Source organism: Myodes glareolus, chromosome 13 (genome assembly GCF_982192425.1).
Source record: "Myodes glareolus chromosome 13, mMyoGla1.1, whole genome shotgun sequence".
NCBI lineage: Eukaryota > Metazoa > Chordata > Mammalia > Rodentia > Cricetidae > Myodes > Myodes glareolus.
This window is the reverse complement of record NC_142038.1, coordinates 17,639,737-17,658,139: the sequence shown is the minus strand read 5'-3', so window position 1 is coordinate 17,658,139 and position 18,403 is coordinate 17,639,737. Positions and strand designations below refer to the sequence as shown.

Below are 18,403 nucleotides of genomic sequence, written 5' to 3'. Positions count from 1 at the left end.
CTTTGGAAATGTGTTTTAAAGTTGAAATTTTGTTTAAAGTACTTAACTGTTTTGTCGTTTAATGTCGATCATTTGGTGCATAGTAGCTGTTAAATGGGTAAGTATTGTTCTTCAGTGCGTTGTCGGGTGTCAGGTTTACCTGTATGACCGTACATGAGCATAAGAATACTGGTTCTATGCGGCAGTGGCCGGCCCGCTGGCACAGGAATGCTTTCCTTTCAGCAGTGTTGCTTTTGCATTGCAGGAGTCGGTCCGGGTAGTAATGATGAGACCCTTCTGTCTGCTGTGGCCAGTGCTTTGCACACAAGCTCTGCACCAATCACAGGACAAGTCTCTGCGGCCGTGGAAAAGAACCCTGCTGTATGGCTTAACACATCCCAACCCCTCTGCAAAGCTTTCATTGTCACAGATGAAGACATTAGGTAAGGCATTGTAACTTAACTTTAAACACCTCAGTTTTGCCGCCAGATAAATTTTAGCAAAGCCTTACGCTCAGTGTCACAGTAGGTACAGTTGATCATCCTATATTCGAAACTTAAAACTAAGTTCAACGTCTCAGCCTTTTGAGGTGTATAAAGTCTATGTGAAGCATAAGTGAATTTTGTGTTCAGTCTTAGGTCCCATACCCAAAATATCTCTCTGTGTATGCAAATCCTCCAAAAAAAAAAAAAAAAGGAAAAGAAATAAAGTAGAGGAAAAGAAATTTCTTTTGGTTCCAAGCCTTTTAGATTGAAAAAAGAATCCTAATCTATAAGGGATGAATCTATCAGAAATCATACTTTGCGTTTCACAGAGTGTGTTGGCTAGCTTTATGCTGACTTAACACAAGCTAGAATCATTTGAAAGGAGGGTGTTTCAGTTCAGAAAATGCCTTTGTAAGACCACGTTGTAGGCACCCTGTAGGGCAGCTACTGATGTGAGAGGGCTCAACTCACTGTGGGCCATGCCATCCCTGGGCTGGAGATCCTAGTCTATAGGAAAGCAGGCTGAGTAGGCCGTGGGAAGCAAGCCGGTACGCAGCACCCTCCATGGCCTCCTCATCAGCGCCTGCTTCCAGGATCCTGCCCTGACTTCCTTCAGTAACGAACAGTGATATGGATGTGTATAAATAAACTCTTTTCTCCCCAAGTTTCTTTTGGTCGTGATATTTCATCACAGCAATAGAAATCCTGACTAAGACAAAGTTTCTCGGAAATGAATGGAATGTGATAAAGATCTTTGTAAGAAAAATATTCTTGAAAATAGGCTTTGAATGAGAGTCAGCATCACAAGGATGTATGTCATCACCAGATGAGTCACCCTCTCAAAGCCCCAGCTTTACAGCCTGGCCTCTGGAGCTCTGCTCTAATGGGCCCTTTCATCCATCAGGCCTTTTATGCCAGTTCTTTTTAGTTTTGATTTGCCTCTTATAGTGCTTCATATTGAAACCCAGGCCTCTAGTATTCAAGACAGGTGTTCTATTCCCAAACCACATCATTTACTTTTTCCACCATGCCTTTGTGATTCTTTGTGCATTGGTTTGTCTGCAAACCGGCCTTTCTTTAAAGCAGGTGGGAGCCTTGCTGCCTTACGACATTTTAAAGTTCAATTTAGTTATCATGAATATATTTATTTCATTCAAGCTCAGTTTAGAGGTTTGCTTATAACTGCTTTATTGTTACATGTGAAGATTCAAATTGTTCCAGAGACACACACCCATCCATGCACACACACACACACATAAATACACACGCACCTCCCCCCCACAAGCATACACACATGCACCCACACATACACATGCATATACGCTTATAAATACTCATATAGTAGAGCAAGATGGGAAGCAAATGATAAAGACATAACAAAGAGGTAAACAGAGTCAGGATGAAGAGAGGATATAGTTACCTCTATAAATCTTTCAATCTTTTTAGGACTGAGCCACAAAAGCAGGTGTTAAGCAACAACAGTAAAAGAAAACCTTATTTGGGCTGGCAGCGTCCTGAAGTATAAGCCAACTTTTATTTCAGAGAAGTAACATACTAAATAGTGAGATCATGAGGAAATTACTTTCTGAGACTTTGGGATTTTTGTACCATTACTTTATAGGGATGATAGTGATGCCTCAGTCTATTGTATTGTATTGTATTGTATTATGTATGTGTGCTTCACTGTTTCTATTTGAATTGCAGTCAGTTTTCCTGGACTATCATTCCTAAACGAAACCAGCAGATGGCAGTTTGGAATCATCCAATTTAAAATAGTTTTCTGTTTGTATTTGTTTCCATCTAAATCTATAAAGGTTGATACGGAAATGTTCCTAAATGTATGAGCCTATAATTGGAAAATGATCCTTCGACTTTAAAATAATCTTTTTTGAAAAGAAAGAAAAAAATTTAAGTTTATATTCATATTCTTTGGTTTCCTGAAATTGCAATCAACTTTGCTTTTGAAGAATTTTAAAAAAGAAAATATAAAAAAGCAAGAGATGAGGTTGCTCTATGGATCATTTTGACTTTGAGGAAGATAATTATCTGGGAAACAAAGTTTTTTTTTCCTTCTTGGTATGAACACAGAGATAGCGATCAGGATTTTTACCGAGTTGTTATAGGTTTGCACTGGGGTACTGTGAATACCAATGGCTTCAAGACTAGACCTTTTTATAGTAGAGGAATTTTTATATTCCTCTTTTTATAGTAGAGGAATCTTAAAGCCAGGCGGGGATTTGGGTTAATTGTCTAACAAATCATTTGCGATAACTGGTATAACAGGAATTATTAAGCAGCATTCCTTGTTGAATTGGCACAGCTTCAGAAGTGACCACGAGTAGAGTTGCTGCTCTTCCCCTCCCTGCATCCGGCGGGCATTTGTGCGTCTGGCAGGCATTTGCTTCTGCAAAGCTGCTAGCTGAAGAGCTCACTCTTGCACGGGAGCCCGCCAATCCTCTGTGTATCCTAGGTGTAGTGTATGCTTTCTGTGTGAGCACCTGGTTAACATCTCAGCATCGAGTGTACCTCTTCAGCATACTGTACTATATTTTCAGTCATGGGTATAATTGTTTTCTGATACTTAGTAACATTCTCGGGAATCACAGCTTCAGTCATTTACAAGCTTACAGTTTTGTGATTGGACAGCCTGTGCTTTGCTCAGCCTCACTAGGCTGAGATCAGGGGTGTCTGGACCATCTTCCCTTCTGGAGCATGGAGTCTTTTGTTAAGTTCAGACACTTGATATGAAATTCACAGTGTGCTCCGGGGCTGAGATTCCTGTTTGCTTGTTGACTGCTGGAAAGGGCTGCTCTGTACTGTTGAAGGCCTCAGTTCTCCACTGTGTGGCTTCTCTGTACCTTCACAGTTTTCTTTCAGGACACTTTGTATTGGGGTAGGCTCACTAGATTCAGCTTTCTCATGATTAATTAGTGATTCTGTGATTAGTAACCAACTATAGAGTGATATCTCACCATGTCAACAAATGTCCCCCACATGTATGGGGAGAAATTGCCCAAGGAGTACATATGGGATGTGGGAGATTCCTAGAGAACGTCGTAGGATTCTGCCTACCCCGACAGCAAGCATGTTTGTTGTCATGGTTTAAGTGAAAGAAACTCAGCGACCGACATTAGAGCTGGAGAGAGCCTCCTGTACAAGATGTAGTGTGCTCCAGCCGTCTTCCTAGATGCGTCATTCTGGCAACTCTCCTGTTCCGGCTTTAGGGATGAGACTGCCAATGTGACTTATATGTAATTTGGCATAAATTACAAGTTACTGGGCCAGAGAGGAGACAAACTATGTTAAGATATGAACATTTTTTTTCTTCTGGAGCCTGCTCCATTACACGAGCATTTGCTGAACTCCAGTTTCATTTGATGTGACCCGTACTGCCTTCCTCCTGCCTGCCCGATCTAAAGCTTCACTCAGGAACTGGAGGTCTGTTCTTAGGCATCCTTTGTGCTAGTTGTTGTAATAAAGAAATGTAAAGCATTTCCATAGCTAGAAGGTGTTTATTACTTTTTACCTTGGATGCAGTGTCATTCAGTCCTGGGTGTTAGAACCGAAGAGATTGCACAGCTGGCTAATATCAGAGATTTGATGGAGTCCTCAAAACATGTTTTTTCTCCCTGTCAACTCTCCCAGGTTTGCACACTGCTGCCATCTGTCTGCCTTATTGGAGGGAACCACTTGGTTCTCCTCTACCCCCAGTGCAGTCCCTTGTTTTCCTTGTTACTGCAGCTTCTCCTATTCTGCATCCATCCAACCATTCCTGGTCTCCTCACACAGGAGGGTACAACCTGTTCTCCGTGGAACTAGCCCACTCACTGCTTCCTCTGCCTCCTTATTTTTCACTCCAGCTTACTTGCTTGCTTCTGGATTTCTGTTTCCTTACTTTCTCAGGAAATTGCATCATTCCCAACCCCCTGTACTTCTTAAACCTACAGAGCATTCTAATAGCCTCTTATCCTGGGTTTTGTTTTTCTTCTAATGGTTTAGGGCTTTCTTTATGATGTGCAGGTATTGTCACTTTGAGATCACCTTGCTGTCACCAGGCTAGGGAAGGTCATGATAATAGTCTTGGCCTACTAGGCTCATCTCAGACGAGATCGTCTCTGTCCCCAGTCACAGCCTTCAGTGGACCTGGCTTCCCAGCACTGCTGTCTTCTGACTCAGCCATAGAGGGCCAGAGCAAGCCTGGCCTGCTGTGCCTCCAGCACGTCTCTGTTGATGCCTCGCCTAAGAAGTTGTTCTCCCTTCCTTTTCTGTGTTATTGTCCTCTCATATCTTTGCTTCCAAGTTATTTCTACTTATTTTTAACTCATCACTCCAAATCTTCACACACTTGATAGTCATGACGTTGAGGAAAAGGCCACTGAAGTTCACCTGTTCCTTCCAGACTCTCTTGAGATCACCTAGAGATCACCGGCCTTGGACAGCTAGCTGTTCTTTAATTTTTTTTTTCTGGAGAAACTTGCAGTGTTTGGTTTGTGTGCATAGAGGTAGACTTGGGAGTCTAAGCAAGTGTGCTTTTCTAAGTGATTCGGGGGTACTCAGGGTAGCTTCATTTTTATTACTTTCCAAATTTTTAGTTTCATTTCCTTCTGATTTTGAAAAGGAAACAGGAAGAGCGAGTCCAACAAGTACGCAAGAAATTGGAAGAAGCACTGATGGCGGACATCCTGTCCCGGGCTGCTGACACGGAGGAGGTAGACATCGATATGGACAGTGGAGATGACGCTTAAGAATATGATCAGGTCAGCAAACAGGCGCAGAGACTAGCGGCGGTTTCCCTTCATAGTTTGCTCAGTACTCTAATGTAGTTGTTCCCTTCATGGGTCCTTCATGTGTCCCCCTCTCTGTCCTGATTCTGTGAGGACATTCTTGCCACAGTAGCTACCTACAAGGAATCTTTGGTCTACTTCATATGGTTTTGATCAGTGGTGAGAAAATGCTGATGATGTTCTGTAAGAAAGCAGAGGAAAGAGGAAGGGACTCTTGGGTTCAGAGGAATGTCTGGCCCCACTTGCCTACAGAGGGATGGCATGCTCTCCTTAGAATTACAGCAATAAGATGAGCAAAATCTTACCCGTTAGGTAGATCCTTCATACTACACGTTAGGTACAGAACAGGCAGAACGGTGACAAGTATAACATGAATTTTCCTTAAAGATGCAAATGTAGCTCTGTTTATGTGTGTGTTCTGTTTTGTTGAGTGATCACACTCTGTCGCTTTCATCTTGCTTTCCAGCTCCTCTCTTGTGTTTTGGCAAGATCTCTTTTAATTTCTGCCATCCTTATGCCAATGACTTGTTCCCTCTGAACCCGAATATCAGAGGGAGAGACAGCAGAGCAGAACATGATGCCAAGGCTCAGCAAAGTTACTCTGAGGAAGGATCTTTTTTTTTTTTTTTTTTTTTACCTTGGTCCTAAAAGACAAGTAGAATTGAGTCTAGTGGAACACGGTGGAAAGTGACTTGATTAGCGGGTTAACAGAGAGAAGATTGGCTTCTTCAGAGAAAAGAGGTTGTAATGTAGAGGGTGGGGGAGGGTGACGTGTGGGCAGCAGATCTAATCAGAAAGACCTGTGAGTCAGTCAGGACTTCTAGCAGAAGGTATGCTCATACTTGCTTATTTGGCTTGGAGTAGAGAAAGCTTGGAGGCAGGGAGACCAGTTGAGATGTTGCTATGGTAGTCTCATAAGGAACAGGGGTAGCTTTCTGAAGGTGATAGGAGATGCAGGTAGGGAAAGGTAGATTTGAGACATGTATTTGGTGGTAGAATCAGCCTGATTGGTGGCTGATTGGAAGTGAGTTTGAGACAGCAGTGGAGAGAATCAGGCTTCCAGTGGAGCAGCTGCCTGGGAGTCCTGTTCGCTAGAGGAGCACAGATAGGGAGTTGAGAGAAGGTGGGTGTAATTGTTAGCATCCCCTTCCCTTTCCTTGAGTGCCTCTCCTTATTTTAATAGTGTCCAATACTGTGATGACAGTGCAGCCAGGAAGTCAATATAATATCTGCTGTTTACATGTCCAGGGACAGCAAACATTCAGTCACCCCATTTCCTGACCATAAATTTATTTTAGATCCAGTTTAGTCCAGTTTTAAATGTTTTATGTCCTTACTAGGGGAGTCTGGTTCAGTTGTATTTTAAACTGTTTATGTACTCATTCAGGCTAGGAAGGCACCGTGGAGACAGTTTGCACTTTGTTTTCCAGGCTGAAAGGTCACACTGTAGGAATCCGATGTGTTCATTCAGTGTGTGTTATATTTCTCAGAGAGAGAAATCTGGAGCAGGCTCCTGTGCTCTGAGGCCCTAGCCAGTGTCCCTGTAGCCAGTGAGGGAGTCTGCATGAGTGCTGTTCCCAGGATATAGTTTATGCCATCATGGCAAGATGTAATCTGGGGTGGCACATCTCTTCTGTCAGTTTGGCTTTTGTTTGTTTGTTTTGTTTTCCTCTCTTTTGGAATTTACTCCTGAAATCAACACGGACAGGCAGGAGCCCTGTAGCTAAGACATAACTAGACCGCTGCTTCCTTGGTGATTGTCTTCTAGATTGCTCTGCAGGCAGCACTCAGACAGCTCATGTTATCAGGCAGGTGTTAAGGCGCCCCTCCGTGGACAGGAGCTGGCACCCGTTCATTGCCTCATACAGTGCACATCTCTCATTAGTAACTAAGTATTGAGAATAATTGAATTTTAATTAAGCCTTAAAAATGGCCATTATTTTATATGTTCAATAACCATAGACTTATGTATATTATATTCTGACCTTAAGAAGACATTGTTAGACCAGACCATTAGACTTGTAGCTTGTGGAAAACTTAGAATACTTCTTAAACATTAAAATTACATTCACATAACCTACTTGTTTAGTCTATATGCATACAAAGTCCTTAAGAACCTGGATTACACAACCTGTTTAGATGTTCATTCTTATGTGTAAAAGAGGTGGGGCTCTAGCTTATAGCTAGCTTACAGGCAAGGCTGGCTAGCTTCACATGGCTCGTAACAGATGAAGTCTTCTAAGATTTGGTTTCCTGGGCATGCTAGCCTTCTCATGTTGGTGATCTCCCTTAGGTTATTATTAAATTACTTAGGTTATTTATTTAATTAAGGAACATGCCAGGATCTTCTGTATTACTTACATTGTGCACTTATAGATAGGTCCCCAGGCTATCAAACGTTTTAGGAGCGATTGTGGAAAGGAGACAGTGACAAGTGTGGGCTGAAACATGCGACTGTGAGTTTGCAGCTGCACAGTCATCTCAGGCATGGCCACAAATGCTGTAAAGTCACGTCAACCACTGGGAAGCACAAGAAATCATTATTAGGTAGAATTTTCTCAGAAATATGCTTGTGTTTGGCTGATATCTGCTAGGATGTTTTATTTATGTGCCCTGTAAGTTTCCTTTCTATGCTGGTTTAGCTAATTGTAGACCAGAAATATTGTATAAGCAGTAATATGTATGGCAGTGAACTAGGTATAAAAAGTCACCAGGATGACATACTGGAGTATAAAGGATCTGGTGACTTACGGTCTCCAGTCATCCCCATCCAGTCCTGGAGCTCGGTCTCAGGACTGTACAGATGGGATTCTCAGTGAGCCTTACTGACCTTTCACCTAAGAAATCTTTGTTCTTCTGTCTCCACAGGTAACTTTCGACTGACCTTCCCCAAGAGCAAATTGCTAGAAACGGAATGAAAACATTTCCACCGGGTTCCGCCTGTAAGAAGACAGTGTACCTGAGCACATAGAGCTTTTTAATAGCACTAACCAATGCCTTTTTAGATGTATTTTTGATGTATATATCTATTATTCCAAATGATGTTTATTTTGAGTCCTAGGACTTAAAATTAGTCTTTTATAATAGCACGCAGGACCCTTAAAATGAAGTGGAGCTTCTGATGCCAGGTGCAATCTACTGGAAATGTAGCACTTACGTGAGAAATTTGTTTCCCCCACAGTTTTAATATAAACAGATCAGGAGTACCAAATAAGTTTCCCAATTAAAGATTATTATGACTTCACTGTATATAAGCAGATTTTTATACTTTATTGAAAGAAGATACCTGTACATTCTTCCATCATCACTGTAAAGACAAATAAATGATTATATTCACAGACGGATTGGAACTTCTTCTGTTAAAGAATACACACTCTAATAGCCCCTGGATAGCACTCCTGACCAATGCTCAGCTTTGACCCTGGGCCTTAGCCTGGAAATGGAGGTGGTAGGAAGTAGCTGGTGTATTGCAGTGCACCTCCAGGCTTCTCTCTATGGGGTTGTCTCTCCAGAAGCTTCACAGTGTCTCCTGCCATCCAGTTTTCTTCTTTCGCCTGTGACCAGTACTTTGAATAGTGCTACAAAAGTAAGGCTTGTTCTTCCCTGTGACACAAGCTAGTGGTACAAGGCCCCCTTTTAGGTGCTGCCCGATAGCTTACTGAGTCTGCAGAGCACTTCAGATCCTTTGCGTAACGAGCCGGAGTGTGAAGCTTTACTAATCAGTATCTGACCAAAGTATTACTTTCTTTTGTTTGAAGCCTGACTTCATTACCACTGAAATAGCTTGATATTTATTTATTAAAACTGGCATCAAATTATTCAGTGAGTTTTTAAATTAAAACATACTTAAATTGATCTGAGCCAAAGACAAGAGGGAGTGGCTATAAGGAAATTGTGAAAAATGGAGCCACAGTAATGTTGTTTTATAGGGATAGTTCATGTATTTGTGTATCAGACCTATGCGGTATTTATGTTCACTTTAAATAAGCACTCATGTTAAGCATGCATGAGTCCCTACGTTCAGATCCCAGCACCAAACCACCACCACCACCACAAATCAATAAAATTAGACCTGAAGTAATGTAGTCAAGGTGTGACCACCTGTGCTTCTGTGTCACCTGCACCCTTTATTACCAGAACCCCCAGCAGTCTTTCATTCCCAGGGGAGAATGGAGCAGCAGGATTGCCAAAGCTTTCCAGCTGGCGGTTTGGGCTGCTCTGGTTTTGGAACTTTATTGCCAGTCTGTAACAATACTTATTGGAACTTCTGGTTACTGAATTTATATGTCTGAGCCTTAGACCCCCATTTTCTGGAAACATCCCTGCTGGTAGATGAATGGCAGACTTGCCAGCTCTGGGAGGATTGTAGCCAGAGGATCCTGGCTAGCGGCCATCAGAGTGACTCAGGCTAAGCATGTTGGAGTTAACATTGATATTTCTTAAAGAGCTAGTATCACTATTAGAATGGCTTTCCAAAAGTTGTTCTTCTCCTACCCCAAACCCCAGCTCTTTACATACAGCTATGTCTTGAGATCACGTTTTGGCAGTCATATATTCTTTTTACAACAGAATCTGACTCACCATGCAAACTTCTGTAAAGAGACTTTTTGAAGCAAACTGACAGTGACCATCCCACAAAGCTTCAGTCGTTCTTCCCTGTGTCCTTCGCTCAGGTAGACACAAGGTGTAAAAGCCATTATAAAGCGGTGTCTTAGTTCCCATCGCATGAGGCTGCGATGTTTCCAGTGTACCCACAGGACTTGTCTGAAATTACATTCATTTTATCACCACAACCCGCCATCATCTTGGATTCTTCAACTTGGCTCAAAATCAACTCCAGCTGGACAAGACAGAAATACAGGGATGATGTTAAATGTTGCTCATTCCTGTGCTTGCAGCATCTTAGTCCTGTTACTTTTAAGTGCTGAGGTAGCCACACCCCTCACATCCTTCCCTCCACAACCACTGAGTTCACAGGAACCTTCTTCCCTCCCTTTGGACTTCTGAATAGCTTTCCCCTTTCTAGCTGTTCCCTGTTCCTTCTTCTCTCTGTTCCCCTGCATTTCTCTCCAGAGATAGTTTCCAAAGAAGCAGAGGTGATCACGTCCCTTCCCTGCTTAGAGTTCCTCATGCCTTTCAATGCAGGTTCAAGTGTCAGAGCATGAACTTCGCAGTTAGGGAGCCTGTCAGGGCCCTCAGCCTCCTTGAGTTCTTCCCTCCTCGGTGAAACAGGAATAACAATACCTACCTCATAGAGTTGTGAGGATTCCGCCAGATGCTGTTTGCCAGGCGCTTGATACAGCGCCTGGCACTTAGCGGGTACACTCAGGAGAATGCTGTCACCGTCCTCCCTGTTACTTTCAAGAGGCGTTTGTTGGTAACCCTGACTGTCTTCCTTGCTCTGTTTTCAATACCCTGTTTCTCTGTAGAGAATTCTGAAACCTGTGTTCGATTTGTTGATTCTGTGTCTCTTTAGTAGAATGTGAGCTCCAGGAGAGCAAGGCTGTTTCCTGGTACAGCCCGAGCCCTTAGCCTATTGCACGTAGTCAGCCTCGTCCTGCGGCCGTCCCCATTGCCTTTCCCTTCAAGAAAAGCCACATCACTTCTCCTTTGAAATTCTGCCGGGCTTCAGCGTCTGTTACTCCCTCTGCCTACCCGTCTACATGGCAAGTTCCTGCTCGCGGATCAGTGTCAGCTCAATGGCGACCTCGTCCGTCCGTCTGTGCTGTTGCCCCAGTTTCTCCAGGCAGATGTTCTCGTCCTTGTCTGCGTTCTCACTGTGTTTTGTAAACACCTCTGCGGAGGCACTTTATTGTATTGTAAAAAGTGTTATGCATGTCTGTCTCTAGTATGATCTGTAATCAAAGTAAAAGAGCTGGTGTCTTTCCATCTTACGCCCCCCAGGGCCTTGGACAATGCCTGGAATGTGCTTGTCAGTAAGGATTTGTTGAATGAGTTTGTGGGTGAATAAAAGACTCGTGCAGGTAGAAAACAAGTTTTATCAAGACAGAGAGTGCCCAATGGCTTCCAGAAGTTTTTTTTTCCTCTAGAAAACATTATATAATCTCTTTGAATGTTATAATGTTTAAATTTTAAAAATAATACAAGTTTAATATAGATCTTCATAAATGATTGCAAAAGATATGAAAAGCTTTGTGATCTTTCAAATGCTATAGAGTTCAAAATAAATATTTGCACTATTTCCATAGTGAATGCTATGAGGAAATGTACAGCAATAAATTTTGAAGCTTTGAAACATATTTGTGTAAATCATCGTCAATGACTTCACCCATGAAAGGACAGCTGTGGCTCTGGACACGAAGGACTTTAGACTGGGTGGCAGGGCCTGAGAGCTTTCAGAGTTTAGTTCTTACACCCTTCACCACTGCTGAAGCAACTAGTTGCTCAGTCCTTCTGCTGTGCCTGGGAACACAGAGGACTGTCTGGGGCCCCCTAGAGTCAGAAGACAATACTGTGATCTCAGGAGACCCCCTCCTCCTAAACTTCAACAGGGCTGTTCAGTTCACTTCCACCTCTGGGATGTGTGTGTGTGTGTGTGTGTGTGTGTGTGTGTGTGTGTGTGTACGTACATATATATAAATATGGATACATATACCTCTGTCTGTCTGTCTGTCTATCTATCTATCTATCTATCTATCTATCTATCTATCTATCTATCTATCTCTCCCTCCACACACACCCTATTACCCCCTCTTCCCCATAGTTCATTTCTGTTGCTGCAGAGTCCACAGGAAGAAACAGGTGTCAGTTAATCCAGGGTGTTCCCTGTAGAATTGGGACTTGGAATCAAGGTGATTAACTTGCATGTTGCACAGTCTGAAACATGAAAAACATTTTAATTTGTACAGAGTATATGCTCTTTTGTAATAATCTTTTAGTTTACTTTTTAAAGAGATGATAAGTAGGAACTATTTTATTTCTTACATTTATATAACTTTTTACAACTTAACACTTTCACCACCATCTTTGAAGTTTTAACTATATAATTTTATTTTCTTTTAAGAGTTAAGGAATCTAAGACCCAGACTCATAGATGGTTTATGGAAATTAACATGGGGCAGGTAGTGAATTTGAATAGAGTGCTCTGTTTCTAGAAGCATTCAGCCTCTACATTGCCCCTGCTCAGGCCTCCAGCTCTCTGACAAAGAAAACACATTGTGGGTACTGTATGCCTGAAAGCTGATGCCTGGTTGAGGGATTCTGCTGCTCCTGGATGTGACCAGCCTCTCGTTGATAAATCTTTACAAGGGTGACTTCTCACCTAAGCATAGTTTTTTCCAGCACAGAATGTTGGCAGTTATTTTTATGTGGGGTTTAGAGTACTATTGCTGATATTTTCAGGTTTTGCCAATTCTCTGCGTTCTGTGGCAATATGTAAGTAAGTGAACCGCAAACCGCAATGAAAGAGCGATGGAAGAATATTTAGGTTGGGTATGCATATAGGATGTGTACTGACTCATTCATCGAGAGCAGGAATACTGTACTCCACATTTTCATCTCATCTGTTGGGGATTTTCTATGTGTAAGTGTTTTCCTATGCACATGTCAGCAGAGAGGTTCACATGTACAAGTTGTAAATAAACCTAAGCTTGGGGTATATGCTTTTATCTTGAAAGGATATTGAAGGGATTTGAGGGCACTGCTTCCATGGATAGCTTCATTTTGTTTCTGGAGTCGAGGAGGCTGCCAGTGTGTTGCCATAATGTGTACTTTTATGATCGTCCTTGTGAGGCCATTTCTGTCCTCTGGGAAATTCTCAGCAGGGAATAAAACACAATGCGCCGTCAAGGGTTGGTCTGGGAACCATCAGGGTTGGGCCAGGGATTTCACCCTGTCGCATAGTCAAAGGCATTTGTATCTTAATTTCTGCCTTCATTCATTGGACAAATACTGCAAGCTTATCTCATGTCCCACACGTGCGAAAATATTTTATGAATGGTACCATCTTCGTCCTTCTAAACAACAAAATGAAACAAAGCCAAAGTAAATTAAAGCCAAAGACCAAATAGCCCTGAGAGATTTTTCAAGGACCTGGACTGCTTCTGGGGAGAGATTGCTTTTTTACTTCGATTTTTATTGACTGGGTGTATAGTCCTTTCACCAAAAGAGAACCTGAAGTCGGGGTTTGTGTATGATTTAAGGAGCTGTCAAAGTGATAGTAAGGCACAGTGTGACATAAACAAAGACCGCAGTCCCAACAAGTTGTATGAAAAATCGTTAGAAACTTGTGAGAAACCCGACAATTGACACATGGTGGAATATGCACTTGATTATGGGAATGACTTCATTTTAAAGAATGGAATTATTATTTGTGTGTGTGTGGGGGGGTATGTACGCCCACAGGCTCCCACCTCTAGCCAAAAAACTTGGTTATAGTTGATACCTATTTAGTCTTTTCAATAGAGTCTCATTGGGTATGTTAGCTACACTTCAGGGTGGGCCCATACCCAGCAGTAGAACCACTAAATAAAATCAGTGATGTTTTTGTATTTTGTACACTTTGTGTCTCAAATTGCTTTGGTTAGGCATAGTTTGTTTTTCTGCCTTTTTGTTTCTGTATTTTTGTTTCAAATTTTCTTGGGGGTGTGTGTGTATGTGTGCTGTTTATCTGTTTGAATCTTTTGTTTGAAAAAGGGTGTGGCCAAGTGGTGATGGTCCCCATCTTTAATCCCAGCATTTGGCAAGCAGAGGAAGGCGGATTTCTGTGAGTTTAAGGTCAGCCTTGTCTACAGAGTGAGTTCCAGGACTGCCAAATCGGAGAAAACCTGTCTTGAAAAAACAAGAGAGAGAGAGAAAAGGTGTGGAACTGGGTAATGAGGAGGTAGACAGGATCTGAGAAGACCTGGGGGAGGGGAAAAAGCTTGATCAGAATATATTGGATGAAAAGCATTTTTTTTTCAATAAAAAAGTCAAATTTGTGTGTGTTTCTGTATCTCTGTGTGTGTTCAGGTACCTAGCTTCTGTATGCATATCATGGTATATGTGAAGATGTCAGAGGACAACTCTTAGGATTTGGTGCTCTGCTTCCGTGATGGCATCTGGGAATTGAATTCAGGTCATTAGCTTTGTTTGGCTAAAGCTGTTACTTGCTGGGTCTCCCTCCTACCTTTTAAAGCTCATTTCTTTCCCCCCTCTGCCCTCCCTAATTATAGGATGACTTAATGTAATGTTGACCATGAGGAACCAGTATTGTGGCTGTGATTATAAGCGGGGGGGGGGGGGAAAGAACCAACCCACGAATGTGACTTTATGGTACAAACGAGAAGGTTGCCCCTGCTCTGAGAAGGGGATAAATTAGTCACCTAACACCCAGACACAAACTCCTGAAAGAAACAGTATTACTCAGTGAGTTAAAAACAAGCTCAGCCCTCCTGAAAGTCCCTCCATAAAGTGTCACTGGGTCACCTTCCCACCAGGGTGACAGAATACCTGAGATAATCAGTTTGCAAACAGGAGGGGCTTGCTTGGTCTTGCTGCCCTTGTCCTGCAGGTCTTAGCTCTTGGGCCTTTGTCCTTGGTACATGTTTGTATGGTGGGAGACCAGTGGTGAGGAGATTGTCCATCTCATAATGGCTGGGAAACAGACGGGGGTCAGGTTTCAGAGGTCCCCTTCAAGGGTGACATCCCCAGTGACTGGCTTCCAGGCCTCTAAAGATACTGCCTGCCCCAGCCGCCCTGTGGGCTGGTGAGCGAGTGATTAAGATACAGATTTGAGGAGGCCGCATAGTCAAACTGTAGCAGTAACACTCTTTGATTTCTTAGAAAATTAATCTCCTTATGATTTGTTACCATAGTCTTAACATCAACACACAAAAGGAAATAAGCCACTTTTGAAGAAGGAAGATAATTTTAGCTACTCAGAGGGTTTCCCTGATTCAGAATCTCAGAGATTTAGGGGAGAAAAATGTACACTCAATAACTAAGGGTTTTAAAAACACAACATGATTACTTGGTACTCTTTGATTCAAATGTGCAGACTAAACTTAGCTCCTATCCCCAAATAAAAACAAAAACTTCTTTTCTGTGTGACCAGAACTAAGACACGAGTATGAAAGGCCAGCAGGCGCCCGTGTTCTCGGTGATCTTTGTAAGTCCTCGCTCCAATCCTGACAATATTTTGCATACTGCTTGTTAAATAACTGTTGCACGAGTCCTTGCTTTTAGGCTTAAGAAAACAAGCGCTAACCGTCACGTGAGTTTAAAGCTCAGTTCTGAACTCTAAGAGGCATAGGAAATCTAATTGTCATGATTTCCCAGCTGTCCATAGCTGCTGCTCACATGCAAGCCTTGTTAACCCCTCCCTGCCTGGACTGTAGTGATGACATTGTCTGCACTCTGCCTCCAGTTTTTCTTCTCTCTCTCTCTCTCTCTCTCTCTCTCTCTCTCTCTCTCTTTCTCTCCCTCCTCTATGTAGCCCTGGCTGTTTTCGAACTCACTCTGTAGATCAGGCTAACCTCGAACTCACAGAGGTCTGCCTGTTTCTGCCCCCCCCCCCCCCCCCCCCGCCCGCCCAGCGCTGGGATTAAAGGCCTGCCCACCACTGCTGGACTAGTCTCCCGTTTTTCTAGCCTTCTTTCCATTCTATGTTTTATCACCAGATCTGTCTCATACACTCTTTACGTTGTCTACTCTCCTGGCTCACACTTGCGGCTTTTACCCTTTTGTGGCAGCGCTGAATTCCTCAAACACTTGCCTGTCCCCACGCCTTTATATCTCATTGGCTAGAATTGGGTAACATGCCCACTGCTCAGCGAGTCCCTGAGAAAGGGGTTTGGAATTACCCTGATGGCTGAGATTAATCACGGGTGTGATATGGCGGTTGGGGAGACAACCACAGCACCTGTTTCCATCTTCTCTTTTGAGCTGCCTTACTGTTCTCTTGGGCCACATTTTCCTCACCACGGTGCTTCTATAGTTCATCATTTATTGGTAGAAGTACCTCTCTTTTTTTTCAGTCTGCCCTAGCCTACATTTTCTTTAAGCCCAAGGGCACTGCCTTTTTTTTTTCTCAAATAGCTTGTAAAGGTCTCTCTCTCTCTCTCTCTCTCTCTCTCTCTCTCTCTCTGTCTCTCTCTCTCTCTCTCTTTCTCCCATCTGTCCCTTCTCTGAAGCGTGGGTCTTCCCGTCACATTGTATGTGACTGCATTTGCCAGATCTCTGAGTGTTTTTCATATGAACAACACCATAAATTCCTATAGGACTTGCTGTCTGAAAACTTGAAGGTACCGGCCTGCAGAAGACCGTCTTCCCTTTGCCACCAATTTTAAGTCCAACTCGCTCTGACAATCTGCTGCACAGTTTGAGAATATTCCATGTTCTGTCCACGAATCTGTCATGTTTCTTGTTACAGTGTATTACGGAGATTTAGTGTGGACGGACACCCACCAAAGAGACACATCGGAGGTGGGGGGGGGAGCATCAGTGAGGGTTTGGGCACCCTCACTAGCCTCTGTGAGAACCACTACTCACCTGGCCCTGGAGAGATCCACGTGGGACAGTGTGAACCAGTAGTGGTCACTTGATCAGTGGCCTGTAGTGTTTTCTCACTGCGGCTTCACTGTGTGGGCATCGTTAAGTGTGGGCCCGATGCCTCATGTGGTTGAGTTTTGTCTCCAGATCGACTGTTATTGTGTAGCTCAGAGCCTCACCATAAGCCGGGTAGTTTTTCTCAAGTGGCTGGTGACTACATGGTTACTCTGACGTACGGTTGGCTAATTGTAAAATTCACTGTGATCAGGCCCTACCCGAAAAAATAGTGTCATTAGAAAGACACTAGGGGCATTGCTCCTTCCTGCCAAAAAGCCAACCATAAAAGCCACGTGTTTAGACTCAGTATTTTGGGATATAGGCTTTGGTAGCAGCTGCTAACTTGGCTATTCCTAGGGGCTAGTGTCTATCAAAGACACTGTTGATAATCAAGCTAATATTTAGATATTAGCACAGCCATACTTAAAGAAGAATTGGCATCTAGCAGTATTCCACCAAAGCTTTCTCTGTCAGTTCCCCCTTTCCATGCAGGAATACATCTTCTCAGTGATTACTTAAAAACAAACAAACAAACACGAGGATTTTTTGCTCTTTCACCATGAATTATATCAAATAATACACAATCATTTTATATTTTTCTTAATCTGGAACAAAGGAATGGTTTGATACTAAATATCAAGGGCAGAATATCTTATGCACTCTTCACCCCCTGGTAAAGAGCAGCAAAAACCCCCATTTAACTTCAGCACTAATACTTCATAATCACAGCAATTAGAGACACAGGTATTTCCTCTTCCTCACCTTCTAAATCCAACCAACTTCCATTAAATTGCATTAACATTTTCTTGACTAGAGTCAAGTTAAGTAGTCAGAAGATAAGGGCTTCAGTATAGGAGGACAGATGTTCACATGAGGTTCCAAAGTCAGCATAAAAGTCAGAATCAATTTTTTACCCCTCTCTCCTTCCTACCCACTGTCCTAGAAAATTCTCTAATTTCCTTTAAAGTGTACAGTACAGGTTGACACCTCTAACTGTAAAATATTCCTAAATTTTAGTCTAAAATAGTGATTCTTAATCTAGGGCACTTGCTCCCTCCCTCTGAGGGGAGGTTGGGCAACATCCAAACATTTTTGGTTTTTACAGTTGGGAAGGAAGGGTGAGGCTGTTTATTACCCCATCGAGCAGACCGAGGCCAGGCATGTTGCTAAGAATTCTACAATGCCTGACAAATGTCAATTAAGACAAACCCATCTCAGAGTGTTTCTTTTAAAGGCTACATGGAAATGTCTGAGCATCTGTATATCTGGAGGAATATAGGGGTACGCGGGTGCAGCGTTCTAAAGTCCTCTTGGATACCTGAGGGGGCAAAATACCATTCTGACTTGAAAAGTGAATATTTATTTTTAAAATGACAAACTAAGATTTGGGGGACTGCTGCTCAGTTCTGAGTGCTGCTGAGTCGTCGTTTCTTGTCCGCTGTGCCTACACACCACTGCTCACCTCCCCAGAATCTTCTCATGCTATTTTATCTACCTACTTCCTGCCTCAGGGACTTGTCCAGCTTCCTGTTGCACTTCCCCCCCGGAATGTCATTTGAGTAGAATCAGGCTGTGTAAATATATACGTATACTTCTACTCACCACTGT

At 42.8% G+C, this 18,403-nt stretch overlaps 1 protein-coding gene across 1 annotated transcript in view; it reads left to right on the top strand.

Annotated features, from left to right (window-relative positions):
- Mbd2 (methyl-CpG binding domain protein 2) overlaps positions 1 to 8,586 on the top strand; it is a 52,290-nt gene extending 43,704 nt beyond the window's left edge. The window contains exons 5-7 of the mRNA XM_048419685.3: positions 245 to 422; positions 5,083 to 5,221; positions 8,117 to 8,586. Of these exons, the coding sequence (XP_048275642.2) occupies positions 245 to 422; positions 5,083 to 5,209 (305 nt within the window). The 3' untranslated portion in view covers positions 5,210 to 5,221; positions 8,117 to 8,586. The remainder of the gene's footprint in view (positions 1 to 244; positions 423 to 5,082; positions 5,222 to 8,116) is intronic.
- Positions 8,587 to 18,403: the final 9,817 nt, after the last annotated feature.